General features: G+C 44.2%; 1 protein-coding gene across 1 annotated transcript in view; it reads left to right on the top strand.

Moving 5' to 3' along the window:
• The window catches only part of lpgat1 (lysophosphatidylglycerol acyltransferase 1), a 43,142-nt gene extending 24,257 nt beyond the window's left edge, over window positions 1–18,885 (top strand). Inside the window, exons 7-8 of the mRNA XM_061091354.1 lie at window positions 14,116–14,222; window positions 15,974–18,885. Coding sequence (XP_060947337.1) covers window positions 14,116–14,222; window positions 15,974–16,125 — 259 coding nt within the window. The 3' untranslated portion in view covers window positions 16,126–18,885. The remainder of the gene's footprint in view (window positions 1–14,115; window positions 14,223–15,973) is intronic.
• The last annotated feature ends 481 nt before the right edge of the window (window positions 18,886–19,366 follow it).

Here is a 19,366-nt window from a genome sequence, read left to right as displayed (position 1 = left end):
TAGCTAAAACAAATCTCTGCTCTACTGCAGAGTTAAGGCACTGCCCCCTGTCCTGCTCTCACTTCCCCCTCAGCTTCCCCTCTGTTGCTAATCCTTCCACTTGAGGATATGATGAAGGTGGACCAGGACCAGACTCAGTCCAAGGTCCTCTGTGCATTGTCTCGACAGGGCAGATCATTAGCGATGTGTCCAGGCTCAGGCAGGAGTCATCAAGTAGAAGCCGTGTTGACCCTTAGTGTTCCCTTGCACCCCGCAACAACTTCCCTTACTAGGGGGAAGTAAAAGGTGATTTATGAACCCTGGCTTGCCGGGGCCTCTCTCAAGAGGCTCCTCTGGCGGCTTGGACTAAAGCAAAGGACTCATTAAGTCTGTAATTAGACGAGCAGAGGATGCACTAGTCCCATCCCACCTCGGGGACTCTCTAATCAGCCATCGACACAATCCGCTTCCCTCGCTCGGTCAGCAGCTCTGCATCCCGGGGACAGGCAGGGGAGGCGCCCGGCCAAGCTGAGGGCACAGCTGTTCCGGCTACGTGTGTGCACTCCCCCTGCTCACCGAGTCGACGGCAGAGATCACAGAGAAGTAAGATGCAGGTGCAGCGTCAACAAGAGGATTACTCTGCCCGCTGATCAAGGGAACACCGTGGGGGAGTCAGCGATATGATGCTGATAGGAGAGCTGGCTAGACGAGTGTGCCACCCGGCGACCGTGTTTCTGCTGTGTCAGTCCAGGACACACACAAACACAGCTTACAGACATGACCTCCCGGTAAAATGTGGATACAGAGATTAGCCAGAATTCACCTTTTATACACGCACAACGCAGCGGGAGGTTTTCTGCACAGACGCGTTCACAACAAGTCAGAGACAGGATGTGACTTATTAACTCCCCTGCGTAGATCACATCTGTTTACACCAGCCCGACACCATCATCAGTTCTTATCACCACAAACTCTCTTGACGTCTACATGTATGCGGCTTTTTCACCGGTAGACTCCGATCTCTTTTTGGTTTGTTTTTTCATTTTTCCGTCCAGTGCATATATTTGAAAGCAGCTTATGTGTTGAGTTCAATGTGAAAGTTCATGGACTTTCCCACGTTGTTGTTTGAGTGTGTTGCATCCGATTGTTGTTCGCAACTGTGTTGCAATGTGGTATTGTGCAAAATTGAAGTGGAAGGATCCGAATGTTTTGACTAAGAGTCAATTTGAAACATTAACATTCTAAAAGTGATAAAAGACACAAAGGGAAGTAAAAAAACAGCCTGACTGATATTGGAATGAATACAGATCAAAATAACTAAACTAAAAGTCATGAAATTAGTATAGTTATCAGAGAACCGTCAGAATAGAGGACTGTAAGACAGTGTAATGGCTATGACATCAAGCAGAGTGTCAGCTGTCAGCCTTTATCGGTGATTCAGCATATTGAATCTGCAGTGGGCGAGAGAGAGAGAGCTTTCGGACTGTCTGCTCAGCTTAGCAAGTCACCGATTTCACCCGTTTAGTGTGGTGTCACCTTATTTTTTTTTTCTTCTACAAGCAGGAGCCGAGCAGGGAAATGCTCGGCCAGTTTGTTTTTGTTTCTTTTTGGAGATGCTGCCTCTTCTGTTTTTTTATTTTTTGGATTATAAATATAGACTGCTGACCTAGTTATTAATTTCATCCCTCACAGGAGTTGAGCATAGGTGCATGTGAGCTGGTTGTGATCTGCAGCCTTTGTTGTGCGATGTATGTGAAGAATTTGCTCCGTCTTCGATAAGTCACCTTGGAGCCTTGGATGCGACGGCCTCGGCCCGGCTGGTTTTATGTCTGCCCTTGATCGCAAACCGCCATTCTTCTCCTCGGCTGACATTTTATGGGACTGTGTAGATCACTGCCGCTCCTCAGCCTCAGTTTCAAAACAGTCAGCTGAGGATTGAGTAATATTCCTGATGAATCCACACTGAGCACTTTTTTGTAAAAAATCCCTCTGCCTCTCTCTCTCTGTCCCGTCCTCCCGTCCTCAGCCCTCAGCTCCACCCTCCTCCCTCACTGTCTCCTGCCCTCTCTCCATGTAATCTCGGCCTCCCAGGCTGCAGCATCATAAGCCCTCTGTGAATGGCAGATGGGAGAGCTAGGTGGGTGTACACAGGCCAAGCGAGGGCAGTAGTGGGTGTTAAATATGTTGAAATCTTTTTCTTTTATAATGCACATTCTCCTCTGTATTTTTTCCGTGCTGCTCTGTGTGCTCTGTTTGGAAATCATCTGAAAGGTGACGTGATTAATGGAGTCGGAGTCTTGCCCGGTCATCACATGCACGTTTGCACACCTGGCGTTTCTCTCCGAGACGGGACACACACACAGAATTGTTGAGCTCGCAGCCGTAAATGTCGTTTTGTAAGATATTTTTTTTTATCTTAACACTTTGTTAAAAAAGCAGTGGCGTCTGTTCCTACTGTAAATCAGACGCTACATTTCCAACTGTCCTTTTTTTTTTTTTTCTTAAACCAATTTGTGTTTATTGAGGTCGTCTCAACCGCTCACCTGGATCGATATCCCTCACACTGGTGTTTACCTCTGAGCATAATTAGTGGCCTTGGTAATTAGAGATGGTGCCTGGGGATAATGAATGAGCAGAGGGTTGTTGAGGGTTTTTTTCCCGAAGCTAAGGATCTATTCTTCAGAGTACATGTGTCACCATAGAAACACGTTACAGGAATCCTCCTCACACACACTGAATTCATTCCACGGAGAATCCTCCTCAGGAGTTGTTAAAGTTCAGGCCCATTAGCAAAGGAAGAAGTTATCAGATCGTCAGTGACATTACACGTATGTAATGTCGGACTTCATATAGGTCGGTGGAATATAAAGTGCTTTGCATATGTTTAGAGTCCGACTGATAAAAATCGACAGATATGAGCCTTTAACAGAAAATTTTATGGAGACAATTGGAAATTGCTAAAGTATAGAATAAGAGAAGATAAATAAATGCAGTAAAATATATATCAGAAATACAAAAAAAGTAAAATCATAGGCATACAAGTTGTATCTAACTAGTAACTACCTTCTACAGGTAAATGTGCAGAAGTAAAAAGTATAATGAAGCACTGACCTCTGAACTGATAACAGGTCGACACTCCAACACCAGTCTGTTAATAACCTCCAAACGGCTCCGCCCACAGCCGTCATCTCTCTCACGTGTCCTCACATTACAGCAGCGGCACCCTGTCACCGGCATGTGGTCACGCTGACGAGGTGAAAGTGCGCTGCTGCCACGTAGACACACAGAAACCGATGTGGAGTCAAAAGAGGACAAAATCAGGGTCATGTTCAAAGTTCAAACACATCCCAGGTTTTCTAGGTTAAAAGTCAATGTTGGTTTCAGCCATAATTACACCTGTTGTAATCTTGTGGTGATGATGATTGTAGCCAAATCATCGTTCGATCGGCAATCAATATGTGTGAAGGTGCAATATCTTAACGAGTCTTTGACTATTACAGCCAATCCCTAGTGGTGAGGAGACCTCTGATTTTGCATATTGTTTTAATATGAAGTGCTATAGAACTTAAATAAGTAGTTTAAATAAAGTAAGACTAAGAATAACTAAAACTGGGGCCAACAGCATTTTCAAACTTCTCCTCTTTAGGTGCTCAAAAAGTCTGGTGGAGTTTTGACTGCAGCAAAGCGTGTGAGTGTGGCTGTAGCCTCAGAGAAGCTCCAGCTAGAAAACCAGAATAAAGCCTTTACTCAGGTTTCCCATATGGTGTTACAAACATAACTCAAAAGACAGATCATTACCAGGACAAGATCTCACGTGTGTCATTGCTTCTATCAGTCAATTCTAATTTTAAATCAACATAATCATTTTATGGACTCGCCCCTCACCAACAATACCGAGTGATAATCTGACTGCTCATTGGAACAAGAACGTGATAACTGGCTCTGGTATGGTCTTTAATTCTTGGCCAGTCCAAAGCATGTGCAGCTATTTTTAAGTCACTGATGTAAGAATATCATCAGTTGCAGCAGCTCCGTGATCGTGTCGACAAAACAGAAGCAATTCCCCCGTAAGATTTTAGCCATGAAGCTTCAAGTACTTTGAGCACTTTTTCCCTTTTTAAAATTTGAACTGAAAGTAGTCTTGTGTATCAACACGTCGGGGGATTTCTCAGCTCTTCTCCGTCTGGCTGAGCCTTTTTCACATTGGTTAGGTTGGCGAGTTTGCCATGTCCGTCGTTCTGCTTGGAAACCGTTTCCTGGAACACAGACGGCCTCTAGTCGGAGAGGAAGCAGATTAAAGACTAAATGGAGCAATTAACGAGTGGAGTCCGACCATCCCTAGACTTCTCTCCGGCTGTAGATAAGCACTTCTCAGCCCTCCGTGAGGAAGAGCCTTGAAGAGTGATGTGCAGTGTGTGTGGTTTACTTAGGATCCCTGTCGACCAGAAAAGTTTGATTATAAAAGGTCAGTTTAACATAAAAAACGTTCTCTCTGTTTGATCGGTGCTTTCACGCCTGAGGAAAATCAAAGAGAAGGAACTTAAAGGCAGCAGTTTGGCATTTGGACGATGAGCCTTATCTTAACTAGAATAAGACGGACTGGAGATGGAGATTGGTGCCCGAGCGCCGGCCTCCCAGAGCGCCGTTTGGTGTTTCGGGGCCGTATAGACCCCCCCCCCAAACAATGACTGGCTGCCCTGCAAGGAGGCTTGTTGAGTGGTCAGACTTTTCTCAGCCGCAGTCCAAACTTAATTAGCCTCTCAGCCCAGTTTGGAGGAAAAACAATATCTCAAGATTAAGGCCTCGGGAGCTGAATGGTTCAAATGAGGCAGCAAGTAGCTTGTGATCCGCACTGCCTTTGTAGAAACGAGTCACAGAAGTTGCAGTGAGGATGTAGTCGGTGAAGACTTGGTAAAAGTGCCACTCTCTCTCTCTCTCTATCTCTCTCTCTCTCTCGCTCTCTCTCTCTCCCAGCTGTCTGTCTCTGAGCCAGGGTGTCAGGTTAAGAAGCAGGTCGGTGCCAAGTGGGTTAGGGTGGAGACGAGTGCGCTGCCGTGGCCTCATGCCAACATGTCGCCACCAGTTCCTCCCCAACACCATCACCACTGTACCGCCTCACACAAGCCACCATCCATTTTCACCCGGCACAATAAGAACACTGTAGAGCGACATTTCCATTTGTCCCACTAACGGCAGGAGCGTTGCCGGCAGCTGTTTGGCTCGCTGGCGTCGCTGCCGCTTCGATCAATCAGCCCGTTTGTTTTCTCTGAGTCGGAACAAGATCACCGATCAACTGAAAAACAACCTGTCACATCTGTAACGTCTCCATCGAGCTAGTAATTCATGCTACAATCTTTTAATCTCATTACACTATGTGATTTACTGTACACAGAGAAAAAGATTTTTTTGAGTTATGATTAGGTTCATTCATTTATTTAATTGTTGAAGCAAACATGCAGAGCGTCGTCCGCTGCTAGTTGTGGATTTAATGCTTTTGCTATTTGGCAACATCCTAAAATATAAATACCCTTGAATCCATTTATCTATATCGCTTGTCGCTTGAGGCTGGGTGCACCCCCACCAGGTCGCCAGTGTTCAGGGCCAACATACACACAAACTGGCATTCCCTCTCACATTCACACCTACGCTCAATTTAGCTTCTCCCCATCAACCTAACCCCAGTTTGCAGGCCGGGACTGTGGGAGGCTCTAGTAACCAGAGCAAAGACACCAACCCGAGCCAGGATACTGTTTCCTATGTAAGCGTGTTGCATGTATCGTGCCTCCTCCAAACACGAATGTCCTCAGCGGCCTGTGTCGACACCGGAACATCCTGATTGCTGCATGAATATTTCAGCTGCAGGAAAATGCCGTGGTGACCACCTGCCACCGCCCAGGGCTCCAAAAGCACAAACCTTCCGATAAGCGGTGCAGTTCCTGTTTCCCTCCGCCCAGAATGACAGAGCTATCGGTTCACTTTTTCTGAGATCACCTGTGAAACACTCCGGAGGGTTTTGTGACATCAGATCTTATATTTTATCAGTCACATTTAATGATAACACCATCACTGATCACTGCTGTGGAAGAAATATGGCTTTATTCTCCACATTAAGAATAAATCCCAAACCGCAAATTACCACCTGTCACTGCGACCAGAAAGCAGCTAACAGGAAAACACTGATTCTACAGTATTGTTGTAGTGGCGACTTGCTTGATTTCTCCGCTGCTTTAATTGCTGCTCTCTGTCCACGAGTTATAACATCGGTGTCATTACTGGAGGTGACGGATGTGTCGGTTATTCTCAGCCTGTCCCTGAACTTCCTCTTTCCTCAGAGATGCATCAGGGCTGGTTGTTGGTTCCTGTGGCACAGTAACACAAAAGAAACCTGATATTCACAGACCCAGTAGGAGAAGCTTTGGTTGAGTGTCTCGCTTTGACCTCTAATCACCCGATCAGGTGGCTGCAGAACACTGGTTCCAGTTTTTTTCGGGGCAGCCTGAGACACTCGAGTGGGGGGGCCGGTTGTAGCTGTTTTTAAAAAAGCTGTTTTATCTTGAAAATCCAGCTTAACTAGAAGCTTTGACGGATGAAAGCAGCAGATTTTAGTGGGTTTTATCTTGAACAGGAGTTTCAAACGCCACCGGGGACATAAAAGTTGATTTACTTAAACAGGACCTTGTTGTAGAGCAGGGGTCACCAACACGGTGCCCGCGGGCACCTGGTCGCCCGCAGGGACCCCGCGAGTCGCCCGCAAGGCATGCTCTAAATTTAAAAAAAAAAAAAAAAAAATTTAATTTTTTAAAAAAAAAATAAAAAAAAATAATTACATTTGAAATTTAAAAAAATAGTCAAACCGCCATCTCACTCTATGCCAGTGATACTCAAACAGCTAGGGCGCGCGACCGGGAGGGGGACGTGTGTGTGTGTGTCCAGACAGCACACACACACACACAGGCCCCCGGGGCTCCGCACGACCGTTAGGAGGAAATGTGAGGCGCAACTAATATTAGAGCTCTTTAGGCGGAGCAGTAAACAAATCGCTCTTTCGCCGTAGCCAGTGGTCGGCAGCCCGCGGCTTCAGCCCCTCTGCAGCGGCTCCCTGTGCAGTGACGTGCACGTCGCGCACACACTAAAGGTTGATTTATAGTCGTTTTTTACGCACGCAGCTTCTACGGACTCGTTTTGGTGTTGCAACGCAAATTCCCCGCCAGACCACTAGGCGGAGTAATGTTTGTTGTTGAAGTCGGCTCTTCTTCGTGTGTGGCACACGTTTATTGACATCGCCACAGCGGCTCCTCAGAGCCTTTTTCTGGCGGACAAATCCGCTGGTTAGTGACGGGTTATACTAGTGGACATGGTTTCGGATCTTTTCTGCCAAGTGCTCTTCTATTTGGTCCATATTCGTTCTTCTAAATCTTCCGTGGCTTCCGCAGTTTCCGGGATTGAAACCGGAAATGCGACTCCGGACGGGATGTAGTAAGCAGACCAATCACAAGCCTTGCGGGCCGTGTGAGGCTCGCGTCGCTTTGTCGTATAGTTAGAAAAATTGGCTGACGCACGCAAGCCGCAACACGCCCCCCCGCAAGTACGCGAGGCGTGCGTCCGTAAAAAGCCGAGTATAAATCGGCCTTAACGCCGGCTTCATACCGGACGCGTAAGCGTCGCGTAGATCCCTAGCACGCCGGGGCCAGGCTGCACACCGGACACGCTGAACTCCGCGGCGGTCATCCTGCGATTCCTCTCCGTGATCACACATACAGCTGATATTTGTCATTAACGGCAACGGTGTCCCAGCATTTGTCCTTTTTAATGTACAACACGGCCGAGGATCGTACAGCTCACTGTACTACTTCTCCACTTATTAATTTAATGTCAACCATCTTCAAGAACTTCTCCGCTCCGTTCAATGTCTGGTGTCGAGGGTAAATTACGTATTCTCCACTCAAGCCTATGTGGAGAGTAGGTAGACAACCCCCCCCCCCCCCCCTCTCTCTCTCTTTTTATCTTTATGACTGCTTGTGTGTCTGTATCCGGAGGTGCAGAGGGGGACATTTAATAATGTGATTGGTAAAATTGGTAAAATTAAAACTCCAGGACAACAGAAGGGGAATACAAACTATGGGATGCATATTTTATCATTTATATCATATAAAATATGTCCCCAATATCGTTTAAAATCATTTTTCACTGTGTTTCCCGGAGCGCTACGCTCGCGTCAAGCGCAAAAAATAGACCCGACGCCAAAACGTTCGCTGCACGACGCAAGGCAGTTTTGGTGCAGCGCTGCACTTCCGGTGCGGTGTGGCCGGCACAAGGGATTAACATGGGAGTGGATGGGAGCCAGCTGTTATTTAAGGCTTGGCGGTGCGCCTACGCGCCGCCTACGCGACGCTAAGGCCGGCTACACACCGGACGCGTTAGCGTCCGGTGTGTAGGCTTGAGTGGAGAATACGTTATTTACCCTCGACACCCGACATTGAACGGAGCAAACAGCGGAGAAGTTCTTGAAGATGGTTGACATTAAATTAATAATTGAAGTGGAGAAGTAGTACAGTGAGCTGTACGATCCTCGGCCGTGTTGTACATTAAAAAGGACAAATGCTGGGACACCGTTGCCGTTAATGACAAATATCAGCTGTATGTGTGATCACGGAGAGGAATCGCAGGATGACCGCCGCGGAGTTCAGCGTGTCCGGTGTGCAGCCTGGCCCCGGCGTGCTAGGGATCTACGCGACGCTCACGCGTCCGGTATGAAGCCGGCGTAACGCGTCCGGTGTGTAGCCGGCCTCAGGCCCGGGGCTCCGCCCCGCCCCCACCCACTCGCTCAGAGACACACACAGTGGAGAGCATCGTTCACGTGAAGCAGCCGGTCAGGGACAAACAAGAGACAGTGTTCAAACACCAAGTTGAAAAGAAAGTACGATGAAACCTGTCTTGCTCTTGGGTTCACAGTCAATGTGGTAGGACATGAGGACAGACTAGTGTGTATTTAATGTCTGAAAACTCTATGAGACCAAACAAATTAAGAAGACACTGAGAAACATTACACCCAGTCACATGCATGTGTTCTTTTTGGTTGAGCTTTATCATCTTTGTGACAAAGTGATTTTAATTGAATTCATTTTTTCTCTATTTTTTAAAAAGTACAGACTGATGGAGCAATGTAGTGATAAATGTCACCAAGTTGAAAAGAAAGTAAGATGAAGCCTGTCTTGCTCTTGGGTTCACAGTGAATGAAGGAGGACATGAGGAGAGACTTGTATGGATTTTAGGTATGAAAACTCTGGCAGCTGACAGTATGAGACCCAAAAAATGAAGAAGACACTTAGAAACATTACACCCCAGTCATATGCATGTGTTATTTTTGGTTGAGCTTTATCATCTTATAACAAAGTGCTTATAAGTGGTTATTTGGTTATTTTTTTATCTACTTTTGAAAAGGAACAGACTGATGGAGGCATGTAGTGATAAATGTCACCAAAAGTACTTAAATTAAGTTGAATTTAAGCAAAGTTGAAACAGTTTAACAGAAATAAATGTTGCATGTATTAATATATCTGTTTCCTACAATCATTGTTGTGGAAATCATTGTTAATAATTATTTAGAGGAATAATTAACATTAACTTGATCAGACAGTCTCTTCACATATATTATTAATAATATTAAAAGGTGATCTGTGCAACTCTGATATTCAGGACGTTTGTATCAAACAAGCAGTGGTGTATAAAGTACTTGAAAGCCATACTTGAGTAAAAGTACAGATATCTTACTTGAAAGTGACTCCGGTAAAAGTAAATGACTTGACTTCCAAATGAAATACAACACTTGCTTTCGTCTGAAAAGAGGACTTTGGACCACTCTGCAAATGCCCAGTGCTTCTTTTCCATAGCCCAAGTCAGACGCTTCTTCCGTTGTCTTGAGTTCAGAAGTGGCTTGACCATGGGAATACGGCTATTGTAGCCCATTTCCCGGACACGTCTGTGAACAGTGGCTTTTGATACCTGGACTCCAGCTTCAGTCCACTGTCTTTGAAGCTCCCCCAAATTCTGGAAGCGACCCTTCTTCACAATGCGGTTAAGGCTGCGGTCATCTCTCTTGGTTGTGCAGCGTTTCCTGCCACATTTCCCCCTTCCAACAGACTTTTTGTGGATGTGCTTTGAAACTGCACTCTGTGAACAGCTTGCTCTTTGAGAAATTTCTTTTTGTGTCTTACCCTCCTGATGGAGGGTGTCAATGATGGTCCTCTGGACAGCAGTCAGATCAGCAGTCTTCCCCATACTTGTGATTTAGTTTACTGAACCAAGCTGAGTGTTTTTCAAGGCTCAGGAAACCCTTGCAGGTGTTTCGAGTTAATTAGACGATTCAAGTGATTAGTTGAATACCCTACTAGTATACTTTTTCATGATATTCTAATATTTAGAGATAGGATATTTGAGTTTTCTTAAGCTGTAAGCCATAATCAGCAATATTAAAAGAATAAAAGGCTTGCAATATTTCAGTTGATTTGTAATGAATCCAGAATGCATGACATTTTTGTTTTTTAATTGCATTACAGAAAATAAAGAACTTTATCACAATATTCTAATTTTCTGAGACAGTCCTGTATATAAAGACTCAACAGCTTCTAAGTTGTGTTGAGTCAGCACAAAGGGCGACTAAGGATTGGAATTGGCAATATATAGATATATACTATCTTTGCAAAAATTATATTGGCATTATAGTGAGTGGAAAACTGGGCCTGATTACCCAGGGTTCCATTTGGCGAGGTCCATTAAAAAACCTGAATTGTGTGTGTGAATATGCAGTAGTAGTAGTCCACGACACAGTGTTTGTTTTTGGTTGTGTTGGCTGAAAGTTGTTTTTGCGTTTGCTTATATAATTGGTTGTGTTGTTTGTTCTTCCATCTCGACTTGTATTAAATCTGTTTGTTTTGTGGAAGTGTAAGACTAAGTAGACACGGCCAACCAATGACAGTCTATTTACCAACAGTTTTTGTTTAAACCAAATACTTCCAATATTTTCTTTAAGAAAAGTTAACCACTTGCTGCTTCGAGCTATGTATTTATGTGCAGATGTTGACATGAAGCAGGAAAGGGAAAACGAATGTGAATCGAAAAATGAATACCTTCAAAAAATTATGTAAAGTCACCTAATAAAAGCCCTCAAAAAGCAAATTAATTTGCCTGAATAATAATCCTTACAATTTCAATAGGGCCTCACGTCTGTCAGTGCCTGTCAGTGCTCTGGCCCTAATAATAAAGACTGAACCGAGCTCCTGCAGGAGCAAGAGAGCGAGAGAGAGGTGCACTGTGCGTAAAGCACGTTGCGCCAACATCCGCTGCTCAAGTAACGAGTAAAAGTTAAAAGTCGTCAGGAAAATAAATACTCAAGTAAAGTACAGATATGTGAAAAATCTACTTAAGTACAGTAACGAAGTATTTCTACTTTGTTACTTCCCACCACTGGAAACAAGTAGCCCTTCGTACTACTCAGTACCTTCGAAGTAGCTCTCAGTCTAAAAAAGGTTGGTGACCCCTGGTCTAGAGTAACACCCACACAGTGAACCGCTGGATAATGAGAAGTGTCCAAAGAAGATGTTCACCAACCAAGCGGATGTCTGTGTTGAATCATCAGCTCCTTCTCCTCTGGTCTGTGGAACAAGGGGGCCCAGCCTTTTCCTGATTTGGTCATAGAGACCGCTTCAGTTCAGAGAGCAAGTTTTTACTATAGAGAGTCTCTATGTCCTCTGTGACCGAAAACATGGGCTCATTGATCAAGTACCTGTAAATCAGACAGCACTGGTTTATTCCATAGATCTTAAATTATCAAAGGGTTAAAGGTGAGAAAATTGGCCATGTGAGTGCTTAGTGTCATTGTTTAGTGTTTTCATTCTATTGATAATTATATTTACAGGATCCTGGACATACTTTGGTTTGACCAACCGTCCAAAACCCAAATATTCAGCATATATTTATATAAAACAAAGAAATAAAGTTTGAAGCATCAAATATTTCACATTTTTGCCTCAGAGCAAATTGATTTTCTGATTCTCAATTAATCATTGCAGCTCTACACTTCTGTTTTCATTATTTATTATCCTGCTAATTACTTTCTTGATGGCTCGCTGAAATAATTTTGTAAATAAAATATCAGAAGAAGTCTCATATGTTCTTCCAGAGCCTGAGTTGGCATTTTGAAAACCAGTTATCATCAAACCAATAATATCTGACAAGGATAATCAACAAATATTGACATTTGATTTGTTGATTGATTTTATGTTTAAACTTGTTCTTTCAGATCAATTTGTTGCCTCTAATGATCAAAATTTAGACTCATTCACAACCTTATTTAAAATGTCTGAATATTTCTATTACTGGTATGAATGACATCCTCTTTGTGTGATTCATGTAAATAATGACTCATGTTGCTGCCGCAGCCACCGAGGCCGGAAGTCGTCACCGTAGCTTCATACCTGCAACAAGCAGAGGAAACACATCTGTCTTTTCAAGCAGCAACTAAAAGTACAGACATCATCCTGACAGAACTGATGCCTTCCCTGAGATTGCTTTTTAATATATATCGAGCCCTTAACCAATCAATACGGTATCACTTATTACTGCCCTCTTCCAGAAGCCTCCCTCACAGGCACAGATGTACTTTTACTTGGGGATGTTTTCCGGTCGGGAAATATTGAGCAAACGTTGAGTGCAGAGGAAATGCTTTGTCTGAGGCAGGAGACGGTAACCTCTATTTGAAGGTGACCAGTGGCTGCCTGTGTGGGAGTGCAGCCTACTAGAGACCCCTTCTGGCTACAAACAAGACTTCCTCTGCTTGTAGCAGGGACCCTGTTATCAGCCTCCTGCCGTTTTCACAAGATCGACCAGCGCAGCCGTCTTCCTGTTTCTCATTGTGATTGTAAAATATATATATATGTATACAAAACATCTTCATCGTCCTACTTCTTCTTAATTAAACAATACCTTTTTCCCCCATAGATCATTACCTTCAGTGGATAAAAATATACAAGAGAAACAAAACGTGTTTTCAGAGTATTTTCTAATTATTTTTTTTTTTTTTTTTATCTTTAACCATGATTATGTAATAATCCACCCACCCATTATCTATAACGCTTATCCTTTGAGGGTCGGAGCTGGAACCAATCCCACATCTCATTGGACGAGAGGCCGGGTACTTCCTGGTCATCGGCTTATCGCAGATCCAACATACAGATACACCCATGCACACTCACATTCATATGTTCAATCATCAATTAATCTCACCCCATAGGTAATAATGCAGAAAGTCCTTCCCAACAAAAAACTTATTAAACTATAACATTTTTTAGGACATACACATTATCGAACATGAAGACGTAAATATTAAACATAACTTACCACATATATCTATTCAGATATAGTTTGCTAATATGAGCCTTACACAGTCGTATTGGAATCAGCGTTTGTTTGCTGATATGCCTGTTGCATATCAAATGTTTTTTTAATAAATATGTATCGACCAATATGACGTTTTTTACTCTCGGGGTTTGGTATCGGCTTCGGTATCTCCCTAGTCGCTATAAGCTCTGTCATGGATGATGGTTGTTCTTGCTATTTGCTGACGTTCTATTGAACAGGAAAGAACAGATACTTCCTGTACCACTGCAGCCCAACACACATAAGACAGTGTCTGATTAATAAATGCTAACACCCTGAGCCCTTCTCCCCTTGTCAGGGTCTAATGGTGTCTCTGCTCCCTGAGGACAGTGCTGCCTCCGAGTTCTGACGGCAAAACAGATTCACCTTTCTTCCGTCAGATTCTTTCTCCGACTTGCCTCTAACAGCCGTTTTGTGGAGCTACACAGTGTCTCCTGTTGCACCCCCCCCCCTCTGTCAGCACTCCTGTCTCCCCGTGACACTCTGACGAGCTTCGCCAGCTAATGAATTTCCCAAAACAAGCTGAAGCCGCCGCAAACACACACACGGCGCTGTAATAGACTCCGGGTTTGAAATAGACTCGCTCTGCTCGGGGACCACCGCTGACACCCGGCGTTCAGACAGTTTCTGCTGAGAGAGACGTCATTCACCCTGTTTCGTTTTCCCCTGTTTCATCTCCACTGTCTGTCTCTCTTCCTTCAGGATGCACCCAATCAAAGAGGTTCCTGTGGAGGCAGAGGCCCTGACTGACTGGCTGTATCAGAGATTTGTGGAGAAAGAAGAGTTGCTGGCCTACTTCTACGACAAAGGTCCGTCTCGCCATGCCACTTTGCTGAAGTCTCACTGTAATGATTGTGAAACACACATTTCCTTTTTCACACAGCAATGTCTTTGAGGGGGGGGGGGATAACTGACTCTAGCTTCTCCCTTCATTAGGTTAGATTTCTTTATTTATCCACACAACGGGGAAATTCACTTGTTACAGCAGATAAGAGAAAACAGAATTTAAGTAACACAATAAAAAAGATCACAATATGTACACTACTAAACTACACATAATGAGAGTACAGAAACAAACAACCTGCAAAACAGACACTGTGCAAAAGCAGGTACTGGGGAGAAAGTGGAATGATGTAAGTGTTATTGTAATGAAAACAAAAATATTATAAGTAATATTGCAACAGTAGTGACCATGATACAGAAAATAATTAAAAAGTAAGTGACCATAATATAAATAATACTACAAGATAGCATAATGGAAATATAAATATTGCAATGTAACCATTATAAGTGACCATGATATAAATATAGATGTAAAGTGTTGAATATTATTGTGCATGTCTGTAATAGAAGTTTTACTCAGTAGTGAGTAATTACTAATTTATCATCGTCATTATTTCCTGTCGAGTTGTGCACCCGTGTCATTTTCCTCATTATGCTGCGGATGGATTTACACCCGGAGAGTAACTGAGCTGAACTCTATAGTAAATAGAGAGTGATTCAGACACAGTGTTTGAGAGCCGAGCCTCTGGGCGTTTGTTTCCTACGGTAATGTTTGACTAACATTAGAGCAGGGCTGTTGCTAGGAAACGGGCTGTCAACGTCCACGGTGCATTCACTGAGCATATTTTAGCCGTGGTCGTTCAATCAGACAATCAGAAAAGTGGGTTTTCTCCTGACGTGTCTTAGCTGTAAACCACTCACAGTCGAATCCTCTGTCATTCGTCTGTGTTCCACACTCCTTCCACTGGTCCTGCTGTTGCATCACCTGCTGAGTCACTCGGTGCCGTCTCTGGAGGTTTAGCTAATATTAACCATCTTAAATTGTCAGAGTCAAAATAAACATTCACATCAGCATAGAACTGTTGATTCAGTCAATTCAAAAGCAGCGGGACATGTTTGTTTTTCTTCTTAATCGTGTCCTGTCGCTAAGATCTAAAAACAGTCATCGTTCATGTGATGGAGCTCCGAGTTTCTCCCAGCAAAAGAGCAACTTTGAGTGAAGCAAGTGCACAACGATGGTTTGATCACACGAGTCAGTGAATCACCTGCCAACCGCAAATTAAATATACGCCTGTGTAAGAAGTTAGCCGCGTAAACAACGTCTCATGAAGACTCTCACCTCATGAGAAACGGATCAGTACACTGACTGGTGGACTAACAGGGAAGTGCAGGCTTAGATCGTCAAAATGAAACAGACGACAAAGACACTGTGGCTTCGTCCAGGGTCTCCTCCATCTTGTTGTTGTCATAGAAACGGCTGTATGTCGTCATGTTGCTCTACCAAACACAATGGCGGGCTTGCATCACTCTAGCCAGCGTTCCTATTGTCGGTGTGAATTCAGTGCTGCGTCTCTTCCTCCACTGTCTCCCTATTTCACGCTTGTATCTGTCAACAAAGGCAGAAAAAATGCCCCGAAAACATAAAGGAATAGACGTGATAACGAAAGTCGTAGATGTGTCTTTGAGCTGCAGCCAAGCCGTGGTCATCCCGGTTGAAGAAATGCTAATAAATCGGCCTGAGAGCAAAAATACTGATTGCCTTTGTGCTTCTCAACAGGATCCTTCCCGACTCTGGACGGACACAAGGTGGCAGTCTCCCGGGAAATGACCCTGGACCCCGTGTGGCTGTGCGTCATCCAGTCGTTTGCGTTTGCCTCCGGCTACATGTGGTACAGCGTCCTCCTGTACCTCTACTGCTGTTTATTTTGAGTGCGCTGATGAGCTGAGAGTCTTAATCGGACCACTGGACAAGCCTCAGGATCGTTTCGGTGTGTGGCCCAGCGTCGCGCTCGCCCCCTACGATGGATGAATGTACATTTGCAACAGCGGAGCGACTTACCAGGAAACAATAAGCATATGAAGTACACACACACACACACACACACACACAGATTAAAGAAACCCATACAGAATGAAACAGGTCACAGGCATAGTTAACGTACACACAACCCTAACGCCACACACACACTCGCAGAATAATCTCTCGCACTCGTCACAACTCACATTTTGATGTTTACACGTAGACGCTGACACGTAAATTACTTTTTATTCAAAGTTAACGAACCGAGGCTCAGGACTCCTCCAAAAGACGCTCTGGACCAGACTCTCTCTCTCTCTCTCTCTCTCTCCCCCCCCCCTCTCCCAGGCTTTAGCCGTGGTAGTTTTACAGAGTATAAAGTGTGTATGGACGCGTGCGTGTGTGAGTGAATATTTGTGATTTAGAAGCGTAACGTCTGCCCTGATTCTTCCTCCTGGCAAGAGTTGCTGAAGCCCACTGGACGTCTCTTGCAGCCCGCTGGCGACCCGGCGGGCCGCACCTTTTCCGGAGCGAGCGGCTGTTTGAACTTTGAGGCCGCGCCGCCGGCCGCTCCTCTGACTTCATTGCACTAAGGAATCCATACTGCCCTGACTGCTCCCTGCCCCAGGAGAAGACTCCTGAACGGTAGCTGTGGATGTTTTGTTGTCGTTTGTTTTTCTTCCCTTTAAACCCGCATATCACCACAGCTACAGCCATCGTTACTTGTTTTTTCTTTTTTTTGTCGTCGCGACTTCTTTTTCCTGCGTCCACCTGTTTGTCGAGGGCAGTATTCTGAGCTCACTGAGAAACAGGGGGGGTGTGGGGGGGACATGTTTACACTGGCGGCCCTGCTGAAAGCCTAAAGAGACGACGGCTACGATGCAGCGCTTGATTTAAGGATCTTTTTTTCCTGTTTCGTATGTGAAGGGAGGAAGAAACAAAACAAACTTAAAAAAAAAAAAAAAAAAAATCTGGCTGCAGGGATTGCAATCTGATCACCTACAAACTGACTCCCTCTTCGGTGGATTCTCTTTTCCACCCTCTGCTCTCCGACACCCTGGCACAGACAGGAACCGGTCGTGCTCCCAGCCGAGTGGACGTGTGTCTCCAGGATCATCTCAACGAGTCCGACTGAGGAGGACGGAGAAGACTCGTATTCCCCCGTTGGACTGAAATAGTTTTACAAATATTTAAGCCATATGCTTAGTGTTTTTGGGGGGTGGGGGGGAAAAGACATTGGGGGGGGAAGAAATTATGATTTCCTTTTTTATTGGAAGCTACCCAAACGTTCAGCATTCTACGATAGACATTTTTGGCTTACAGAACTATAGGTGTCATTACTGTAAATTTACAGCATAACCTGCCTGACTGAGTGTGTGTGGTTGTCGTCCCCCCCCCCCCCCGCCGCCCCCATTTTTTGATATATATGAATTATCGTGTCGCTCTGTGACGTCAGAGCGCGGCGGCAACGTCACCACAAGTGGTCAAAAGTTTTTATTTCTTTTTAAATTACATGAACTTTGGTCTTCGTGTCACTGTATGTTTTAATCTTGTACATAACGAAGCTGAGGAAGAGTTTTCCATGTTGAGACGATGAAGATGGACTGCAGCGTTCTTCTCTCTTTTGGTTCCGCGATAATTTCAGAGAATTTGAGTTTCAGTGGTCCTGAATGTTTTTAAAAGAAGAAGAAGAAGAAGAAGAGAGCAAGGATTTTTCCCTTCACTTCTCAGTGTTATCCTGTATGTTTTCTTTTCTTTTGATTCCAAGCTCCTGAGCAGGAAGTAGAAGTCATTACAGCTACTGTATGTTCTGGCCGTTTGCACAGTTTCAAAGTTATACAATTGTACATTTTAAACTGGTGGAAGACCGCGTCTATCAGGACTAACCCCTGATGTCCCGGTCGACCCCAAATCCCTCAGAAGAAGCCGTTTCCTCTCTCTCTCTCTCTCTCTCTCTCTCTCTCTCTCTCTCTCTCGACAAACGTTTGATGTAAAGACAGTTACGAGGAGTCGAGCTCAAACTGGGTCAGCGAGGACGAGATCGCTCCTCGGTTACAAGGGAAACTCCGGCAGGGCCCCGCAACCACGCAGCTGTTCTCTCTCGAATGTACTCGTGTTGTGGTGTCGAGGTCAACTCTCTGTAATTTGCTTAGCCTGCTTTAATGAGGGAAAGTGTGGAGGAGCAGCAGCAGTGATCGAATGCTGGAAGAAGGAAAAAGGTGCATCTTAGTAGCTGCTGCTCTCTCTGTTCACCACTGTTGGTCGAAACCGTGTGAGCTTCAACATAAGGGCTACCTGATCGGGTAGGTGGATAACATTTTAAATTATAGGCTGTAGATGTGTTTCATCCAGCGGCCCTTTCAGATTCCCCTCCATCGCGAGGGTGACTTCAAATGAAGCTTCATTGCTTTTTCTTTTTTTTTTTCTCACCTTTTTGTTCAATTTTGTTTTTTATTTTAATTTAATTTTGTTTTACGACCATGTTTCCAAAGAAGGCAGGGAAATGATGTTTTCCTAGATGTGGCTTTAGGAAATAAACACAATAGGGATTTAAAGAAATTATACTAGAACTGTCTGTAATTTTCCATTTTGTACTCCTTTAATTCCTAGCTACACAGCCATTTTACAACACAAAAAACTTGTGCTGGAATAAAACATCATAAAGATCCTAACCCGCGTGCTGCCTCTCTTTCATGTGTTTCTGCATCCGACACAGTAGCATTACGGTGATTTTTCATTACTTCTGTTGCTTTTACTCTTTGGAAAAACAGAAAATGGGACAAAATCAGGATTTGAGGTATAGAAATGCTTGAAGCTCACCATTGCAGTCAAACATTGCAGTCAATTTTATGTCTTTAAAATTGAAGAATGTTGTTAAACACAATAACCTATCATCAGTTTTATGCTCACCTTTTTTTTTATCTTTCCTCTGAGGTAGTTTTGTTTCTATTGATGAACTAGGAAAGCTCAAACCTTTCGAGTATGTTTTACTAAATGGAGATCTACACATCAATAAGAATGGATTCCATTGCACAAACTAGTTCTTCCCTTGAGATTGGTTTTGAGCTGCGGCCATCGGTCGTTTAGTTGATCAATTAAAAAGAAAATTGGCAACAAATGTGACTTTGTGTGACTTTATAAAGAACAAATTGC

Source organism: Limanda limanda, chromosome 18 (assembly GCF_963576545.1).
Source record: "Limanda limanda chromosome 18, fLimLim1.1, whole genome shotgun sequence".
Taxonomy (NCBI): domain Eukaryota; kingdom Metazoa; phylum Chordata; class Actinopteri; order Pleuronectiformes; family Pleuronectidae; genus Limanda; species Limanda limanda.
The sequence above is the reverse complement of the archived record's forward strand: the minus strand, read 5'-3'. Positions and strand labels throughout refer to the sequence as shown.